At 56.5% G+C, this 8889-nt stretch overlaps 1 protein-coding gene across 2 annotated transcripts; it reads right to left on the minus strand.

Moving 5' to 3' along the window:
* Positions 1-247: 247 nt before the first annotated feature.
* On the minus strand, positions 248-8573 carry DHRS11 (dehydrogenase/reductase 11). 2 transcript variants are annotated; one of them, XM_057536938.1, is made up of 7 exons: positions 8240-8373; positions 5248-5401; positions 2794-3005; positions 2027-2156; positions 1297-1443; positions 1033-1098; positions 248-908 (listed from the first exon to the last, which is right to left on the minus strand). In XM_057536938.1, exons 2-7 carry the CDS (start codon positions 5365-5367, stop codon positions 867-869), a joined length of 717 nt encoding a protein of 238 aa, XP_057392921.1. In that variant the 5' UTR covers positions 5368-5401; positions 8240-8373; the 3' UTR covers positions 248-866. The 2 variants fall into 2 exon arrangements, with proteins under 2 accessions (XP_057392921.1, XP_007190309.3); XM_007190247.3 differs by having other exon boundaries at positions 250-908; positions 1297-1389; positions 2794-2888; positions 5248-5457; positions 8240-8573.
* Between the last annotated feature and the right edge of the window lie 316 nt (positions 8574-8889).

Raw genomic sequence — 8889 nt, forward strand, 5'->3', positions numbered from 1 at the left:
CACTCCTGCACTAAGTTCTGTGCTGTTCCCACAACGCTGCATGCTCTTCTGGGCCTCCCAGCCTTGCAAGCCGTGTTGTCTTCTTTTCTGGCAGGCAAACTCCTACCCATTTTCAAGACCAGCCCAAAGGTAATCCACACTCCAGAAGTGATGCCCCCAATCCACCCACCTTCCCACTCTCCTGGAAGAAACCCTGAGACACAGCCATTCCTGATCACAGGAAGGAGGAAGACCTGAAAGACACTTCTGAAGCCAAGGTAGGTTGTCGCAGTTTTTCTTTTTTAATGATCACAGTGAAACCCACATGGGAGGCAGGCCCTGGTACTCTGCTGCCATAGAGTGGAGTGAGGACCCCACCGGGGGCTGAGAAGCCACAGTGGGGCTGGAGAACTGGGACGGGGAATAGATGGGGTGGGGGGTGGGATGCAGGGAAAGGAAGAAGCCCAGAGCCCCGAAAGCCATTCAGATGGAAGGTGAGGGCTTCCCTCTGCCTCCTCATCCTGAAGGGACAGGGGTGGGGTGCAAGAAGATAGGGGAAAGCCCCACTTTTGGCCACAGTCCCTTTCCCAGGTCAAAGGGAAGAGACCAAGGACAGCAAACAAAGGCCAAAGAGCCCAAAACGGAGACCAAGAATGAATCAGCAGGTAAAACAATCAGGGACACCACCTCCTCTCCCCTGCCCATTTTTCAAATTCAGTGGAAACAATTTGACAAGATTATATGAAACCTCAAACAAGTTTTCCAGCCCCTGGTGGGGGTGGGGAAAGGAAGTGGAATCCAAGGGTCCAGAAATCAACACCCCAAATCCAGAGGCAGGTGCCAAGCCTTGAGGGGCAGGGAGGGAAGGAGGAGCTCCCCACAGGAAACTAGGTCACCTGCTCCGTGGGCCTCATCTGGATATCTCCGACCTGCGGAAGGCACAAGGCTTGAGGAAGCCAGGACGCTCTCCCCACCCCCTTAAAGCCTCCCTGCTCGTCTCCTCTGGGGACGGTTGGGCTCCTCCAGGGGATGGACATCCAAGGCCAGACTCACCTGGACGTGTGGCGGGGTGCTGAGGACATAGATGACAGCCTTGGCCACATCCTCAGGTTTAAGACACTGAGAGCACCAGGGGAAAGGGGTGAGATGAGGGCAGGATGGATCCAAGTTCCCTCCCACCACTGAGGTCCTCTCCAGCATCCCCATTCCCACCCCCACCCTGCAGGAGGGGCGACAGGCTGGCTAGAAGGGTGAGGTCTAAAGGCCAGGGTTCCCTCTGCCTTCATTTAGGAAGTGAATGGCTTCCCTGGGCCCCACCTTCATGTGTTCATAGGTGGCAGCTGCCTTCTCGGGGTCCTTGTCATGGAGTTTGAAGGCGAATTGTGTCTCCACCACTCCTGGAGAGATGCACTGGGCCAACAGAGACAGCCTGCTCAGGAGCTGAGCCCCAGTCAGAGGCCAGGCCTTGGGGAGGTTGCAGAGAAGGGATGGAAGCCAAAGGGCCCCAGCTTCACAGTGATGGCTGCCCGATGTCCAGCAGCCACCTCCTCCCTCCAAAGCTGCCACTGGGGATTATCAGAATGATTCCTACCAGCTACAGAGCCATTACTATAAGCCAGGTCAGTTTTACAAAGTGGTGTCCCTTAAAACCTCATAACCTGAGAGGTATTATCATCTCCATTTTACAGATGAGAAGACTGAGGCTTGGGGAGGTTGAGCGAGTCACCCAAGGTCATACAGCCTTCAAGGGAAGAGCCCAGAGTCCCACTTTCCAGCCGTGGTTTCCCACAATCCCTTGCTTTCCCTCAGTCTCACCCCACCATGTTCCCTTCAGGTCACCCGCCTCCCACCTCAAAGTCCGAGAAATGCGGGAACTCAAGTAGTGAGCAGGGCCACGCAAGTAGCAGCAGAGCCCAGTAGATGTGGGCCCAGTACAGACCCGGGAGCTCTAAGCAGCACAGCCAGGACATGGGCCCCGGGCCGCGAGTGTGTGGGGTGAGCGGGCGGGTGCCTCCCCCCCCCCAACCAGGGCCAGGCCACCCCTCACCGTGGCTCGGATGTGGGTCTGGGCCTCCCGAAGCTCTTGCCTCAGCCCCTCTGTCAGCGCAGTGACAGCGTACTTGGTAGCACTGTAGAAATGGGCCACGGACTGGGGTGGCACTTGGTGGCCAGACATGCTGGGTGGAGGGAGGGAAGGGGAAAGGAGAGAGTGAAGCAGTGCCCCCTGCTGTACCAGCCAAGCCCACCCCCTGGACGCCGTCTAAACGGGGCCTCCAGAGGCCATCCTCACGGCCACTGGCCCAGCTTCTGTAATTCAAGCAGCTCCTGTGAGCCCCACTCTGCCTAGAAGTCCTCCCTACGTCGACCACAGCATTCACCCTCCAGTCCACGCAGGTTGTCAAAACCCTCTCCATTTCATCTGTGTGTTCACTGATGTGGTTCTATTGGGAGATCTGTGGGACAGAGGCCACGTCTCCGGGGACTCCCCAGTGACAGAGACTGTGCAGTCTTTGTGCCACGAGGTGAGGTTCATGCCGCGGCCTGAGGACTGGAGAACCTCAGTCCCAGGAGAGCCCCCAGGCTTCAGCTGCAAAGGGGCTGAGCTACCCCTTCCAGCCAACTAGGGGCTGGCATTTGACACATACTATTCTTCCCCTCACCACAGTCGTGCCATTTGGGTATTAACTGGGTGTTAAATCCCTGTTTTACCACCCAGGAAACGGAGGTCCAAAGAGGTCAAATGAGCCGCAGCAGATCACCCAGCTTGGAGGGTGCGTGGTGATCTGAGCTCTAGCCCTCGGCCACCGGCCTCACCTGTTGATGTTAATGATGTGCCCGTCATCCACCTTCCGCTCCCTCATGGACTGGTAGGCTTCCCGTGTGCAGATGCTGAGGCCCAGCACGTTCACCTGCAGGCCAGAGGGGCAATGGGGTGTCTCCAGCTTGGGCCCATCTGAGCAGGTGACGGAGCCACAGAGCACCCTGGGGCGGGGGCGCGGGGGGGCATCCAAAACAGAGTCCGGGTCCTACCAGAGACCAATGAAGGCGACAGGGCACCTGGCTTTAGGTTCCCCTCCCCCTCAAGCCACCAGCCCCAGCTGACAGCAGAGGCAGCACCTCTCCCTGGACGATGCCCCCCACATGCACCCATGACCCAGGAACCCTCCCTGTCTTGGCCGTCTCCTGTGCAAACAGCAGGACCTCTACCTTAGGGAATCATCTCCTTTCTTCTCCAAATACCCTACTCTTCTCTGGGACAGAGTCACTGGCTCGCCTCTCTCCTAAACAGCCTAAAATCCTTCCTAAAATGACTTTAAAAGTCTCTCTCCTCAGGACAGATCTTAGCCTCTCCCCACCTTACCCACTACTCTCTGTGCCTTTCCTGTCCCTCCCTTGAGACTACAGTGGAGAGGAGAAGGCCTGATCCTCCTTCATTCCACGCCTTCCTTTAACCTCTGTTCCATCTGGAAGACAAGGCACAGAGACTCTTCAGAGGGTGGGGTAACTTGTCACAGGATAGCAAGGGACGTCCCAAGGGCATGGGGGCTTCCTGCCTTCCTTGGCCCCCTCCCACTCCTGCTCCTCTGGCAGAGGTGACCCCAGATCCCCGCCCTTCCTGGAACAGAGGCCTGAAGAAGTGTCGCTGCTCTAAAGCTCCTGCCCAGCCCCACCCCTTTAGCCTCACCCACGAGGACAAGCAGCGATAAAGCTTTCAGCAGGTCTTCGCTCTCTCCTCTGGGGAAAGCCGGGAGATTAGATGTTTCTCTTTATCGGGTGTCAGAGCCAGGCATCAGGACAAATACTCTCGGTGTAAACCTGCCCCAGCATTCACGGCAGGACATAAGAGGTTTCCAGCCCTGCTTCTGGTCCTCTTAACAAGCTGGGTTTCTGGGGCAGAGAACTCAGCTCCTGAGGACGGATGGATGGAGTAAGAGAAACAGATCCCCTTGGGCCAGGGGAGTGGATTCTCCTAGGTATAGGGGTCAGGGGTTCCCTGTGTGTTCAATGATGTGGTTCTATTGGGAGATGCCTCATAAGACGATCCTAAGAGAATTACATAGTGTTCAAGCTGAAAGGGGTCTTAGGGATTTAATATATGTGCCTCACTTTACAGATGGGTAAGCTGAGGTCCAGGTTTAAAGACTCCCTTACTGCAGGTGAGGACCACAACTCGGATCTTCCAGAAGGCTCCCTGAGGGCGAAGGCAGTGCTTCATTTCCCGTTTATTGTTTCCACTTTCATTGCATATTTCTGGGCCCAAGCACTTGTTAGGTGCTAAATCTATTGTGAGCACATGTGAAAAGGATTGTGAGGGGAAAGAAGCATCCCATTTACACAATGCTTTCAACTTCTCAGAATATTTTCATACCCCAATATTGCCTCACAGTACAGTCTAGAAGTTGAAAACCCATGTCCTGAAGCCTGTGTTTGGTCCACACATGGTTTTGAAACATTTAAAAATTCACTTCCAATATGTATTGGAAGGTTTCATATATTCAAAAAATATCTGTGGAGTGTTTGCAGGCTGAGGCTATAACAGAGAGTAAAATAGACAAAACTCCTTGCCCTCCTGGAGCTGAGGTTTCGGTGAATGGGAGGGGTGAGGTTCCACATGAAAATCTAGGTCCCCTCTGCTCTCAGAGAAGTCATAGGATCTGGCCGCACTGCCCAGACTGCAGCGCAGCGACCCCCCGACATCCATGTGCTTTCCCATATGAGCCGCCTCCCTCCTTTACGTACCTACCCAGCCCCAGCGGACACTGGAGTTTGTGACCCCAGATATTGATGGTCTAGGTGTGTTTCATCCCAATTAAATGTGACAAGACTGAAGCTCAGAGAGCGTGAAGCCACATAGTTACTGGCGGGGCTGAGCGAGATCATCATCTTCTTCATCTCCTGTCTCTTGGTCCCTTTTCTTCCCATAAGACCATGGTCCCAAGCACTCAGCACAGTGCTGACACTTGGGGACGTTCAACCGACAGCAGTTCTCTCCCCTATCCATATCTCTTCCAAGAGAAGGAAATCAGCCTAGACTTTAAGAACTGCCCCCAGGGGCTCAAAGGAAAGAAGAATGAAAAAGATATGGCCATTCATCCACTCTCTCTCCTTCGGGGGAGGAGAAGCAGGGGAGAGTGCCCCAGGTAGGAAACTGAAGGCCCCTCTCAGTAGACGTCTATCCCCAGCAGCTCTCTGGCTCCTGGCTCCCCGCTCTTCTCCCAGCCTCTCCCCCATCCCTGTCACCCCCAGCCGCAGGCCTGCAGCCCTTACATTGAACATGTCCTTCCAGCCGCTGGTGCTGCCTGAGAGCAGGGTGTCAGGCCGGGCCAAGCCAGCGTTGTTGATACAGATGTCCACACCGCTGTGCTGAGAGCGGACCGCCGAGAACATGGAGAGGATGTCCTCCTCATTTGACAGGTCACATCTGTAGGGGATCAAAGTCCCGGGGTAGCCTGCACTCTTACATTCGGCAGCCAGCTCCTATGAAACCCAACAGGGGTCTAACTGGGGTGAGCTGCTCACTCCACGCCTCCCCACCCAGAGATAACCTCCCACCGGTGTCACTGCTCACAGAACTCTCGCCTCTGGCGGCCACCTTGCAGCCACAGAGATGTTAGGACTGCCCATCCCCAAAGCGTGTCCTCTTTGGTCAAAGTCCCGGGGTGGGGGGGCGGGGTGAGAGCACTCCCTGAGGGAGGGAGGGGGAGGCTGAGATCATGAACGGAGGAACCTGAGGGATAAACTCGAGTCTTCAGGTCTAAAAGGGGAGAAGGGCTGGGGCGGTGAGCGAGTCAGAGAAGGGGCTCAGGGATCCTGGGAATGGAGTGATATCTCTTTTCTGACTCTCTCCCAATAGGAACACACCTCCGCTGGTAGGGGAGATGCAAGCCTCCCCCAACCCCCTGCTTCTTCTGCCAGAGCCAAGTCACTGAGCTGGTTACACCAGGGCCTCGATTCTCTTCTCTCCCATCACTCCATCCAGTCCCTCCCAGAAGGGCTTATATCTAAACTATAGCCCTCCCTCCATAAACGGCAGCCAGTCGGCTCAGAGTCCTCACACATACGTTTCAGTTGAGCCCAACTGCCAGTCTCCCCTCACTCCGCCTATAGAAAGGGTCAGGAAGTCAGGACAGATTCTTTCTCTCTGACCCACGGTGCACCACCCTCCACCCCAAAGTTTCTCTGGACACTATGAGCCAAGCCAGGTGGCAGGTGATATTGGGTACCCCTGTGCATTGCCAGGGTCCTCAAGACACTAAGGATCCCTGAGAGAGAAAGATCTGAGAAAGACGGGCCATTGAGAGATGGCTATGAGGGAAGCTGCCATTCAGAATCAGGAAGAAAACAAGCTATGTGGTAGCCTTGGAGGCCAGTGAGTGACCGGGCACCTGAGCCTCGTGAAGGTGACTATGTACATGTGTGGGAGGGAGAGGGTTGGCGGGTGCAGGGCGCCCTAGAGGAAGGCCGGCTTGGCCAGCTGCCCTGGAACACCTTCCTTTCCCCAGACCAAGCTGAGAATAAAGGGCTGGGTCAGGTGACCTAGGAAATTCTTTTCTGCTTTAACTTTCCAAGAGTTTAAGAGGTACAGTCCTCAGGGACCCAGAAGTCCCCTTTCACCTGATTTCACCTACTCACGACCACCTCAGGAAATAGGGCTTCTTGTTGTAGGAGGCCAGAACTCAAATTCTGTTTTAGTATCGATGAATGAGTGAATCAACCAATCCATAAAAGCAGACTGTGGACAAAGAAGCCTGGAATTCTCCCCTCCCCTGGCATGCAACTTCTCCCTTCCTCCTCCAGACTCAAAGCCCTGCAGGAAAGCCAGAATGGAGGGACTCCCTGTCACTGCCTTCTCTGCCCTACCTGTCTTCATCTATCCTCAAAAATGACCTGAAACCATGTCAGTCCCGTCACAGCAGAGCCATTCTTCCCTCATTACAGGAGATACCCTGGGGCTGAGTGATCAGCCTGGGGATCTCCTTTGGGCTCAGGGACCCCTTTCCTGGCTGGTTGGGGGTCGGGAGGTGGTAAGAAGAGAAGGCAAGAGTGGCTTTAGAAGTAGGGAATCAAGTGGTCTAATCCCTGGTCTGATCCTCTAGGCTCCAAAGTGCGGGCTGGGCCCTGAGCACCTCAGGATAGGAGAAAGGGAGGGGCAGAGTGGGGCAACAGTATAGCCAGGTGACCTTGGGACTATCTAGGAGGCTATAAAGTGCACCTTTGGTCAGCAGCAAGGGTGGGGGGGGACCGTCCTCCTTCCGGTACACCTTCCCACTCTGCCCCCACCCAAGGCCTCCTCACCCTCTCCCCACCCAGGGACTTTGAGCAAGGGTGGAGATAAAGCTAAGCACTAGCCCAGTCCCTGAGAGGGGTCTTGCCAGGGGCAAATCCAAAGTGATCCTATGACGGAAGTTTCTTGTATCCTTCCTCCCTGCTCCAACATAGCCAACTTCATTTCGGTTTTCTCTGAGCATTTATTGCTTACAACTCTTGGGGCTCCCAACCCGCGTTAAGAGAAAAACCAGGAGGTTCAGTTCCACAATGCTTTGTCCCCCAGGGCTCACATGTTCAATGCCCTATTTCACCTAGTCAGTCCCACCTGGGACAGTGAGATTGAAGAAAGGTCTACCTATATATCCCATTCATCCCTTATGTCCATCGGGTAGGAGCTAACCCTCACATTTCGGGGGAAGATGGAGCTGAGCCTCTTCAGAAAAGTTCCACTCCCACCCCAATCCCACTCGCAGTCCTGGGTGAAAATGATCACGATCAAAACCTCTAGCTCCTGCTCACTTTGCTTGGCTTTTGTGGGCTAGGTCTGGGGACCAGAGGAAGCAATCCAGTAGCCCACTTAGCCACTGAGTTGGGAAAGCTTTCCTTCCTTCTCTCTGGCTTAGCCCCTGATCTCTGGCTTCTCCCTTCCTCAGCCAACCCGGGCACGCAGGTCGGGGAGAAGGAGAAAGATGCCAGTGAGTCAGAGATTTGGTATACTGGAGTAGAGGCTGTCAGGAGAAAAGGCTCCTTAAAAGACTGGACTTTGAAAAGCGAAGGTGGAGTCCTGCCCTGAGGGGTCCAAAAGCAGCCTCCCCTCCGCCTAGGCATCCGTCTCTCTTGCCCCTGAGCCTGCTGCAAGTGACCCTGGGGTGGCGGGCAAGTGAGGGCAGCGTGACAGCTTGGCTCCGACCACTCCCCCTCCCCCACCTGGACCCTAGCCCGGCAGAAAACGACGCCACCCAGAGCGACCCGTTCCCCAGCAGGGCCTTACCTCGATGTTGCCCACGGTGCGGGCACAACCCACCACCTTCAGTCCCTGCTGGACCAGGGCTCGGGCCACGGCCGCGCCGACGCCCCCCGAGGCTCCCGTCACCAGTGCCAGCCGGTCACGCCACCGCTCCATGCCGGCCCTGGCCAGGGTCCCGAGCCGCCCGCCCACCTCGCTTGGGGAGCCGAGCACTTGGATCGCAGAGTTCCGCCCCGGGTCGTAGGGGTCCGGCCACTCTCTTGTCACCACCGCGGCAACCGCCGCCGACCTGCCCCAGTCAGAGCTGCGCCTGGACCTGCTTCCACTCTGGCCTGCCTCCGCCCCCGGCTCCACCCTCCGCTGCTCCGCAAATGGCCACATCCCGCCGGAGGACCAGCAGCGGCCTGGCCACCCCGCCCCCTGGGCCTGCAGCGCGGGCACGGCCCCGCCCCCCTCCGGCCCCGCCCAGTCTGCGCCGGGAGGAAACCGCTCCTCGCGGGACAGGGCCGGATGGTGCTGGGAGTTCGCGGTCCAGTTTTCCTGGTGAGCTCCTACCCTTCGGGGAGGAAAACGAAGTTTGGCGGGGGCTTGCACCAGGCCCGAGAACGCACGTACTCCTGACTCCTGCTCGGTCTGCCTTCCCTGTTCCTGACCCCTAAGGCCAGGAAGAGAAA

Source organism: Balaenoptera acutorostrata, chromosome 20, assembly GCF_949987535.1.
Source record: "Balaenoptera acutorostrata chromosome 20, mBalAcu1.1, whole genome shotgun sequence".
Lineage (NCBI taxonomy): Eukaryota > Metazoa > Chordata > Mammalia > Artiodactyla > Balaenopteridae > Balaenoptera > Balaenoptera acutorostrata.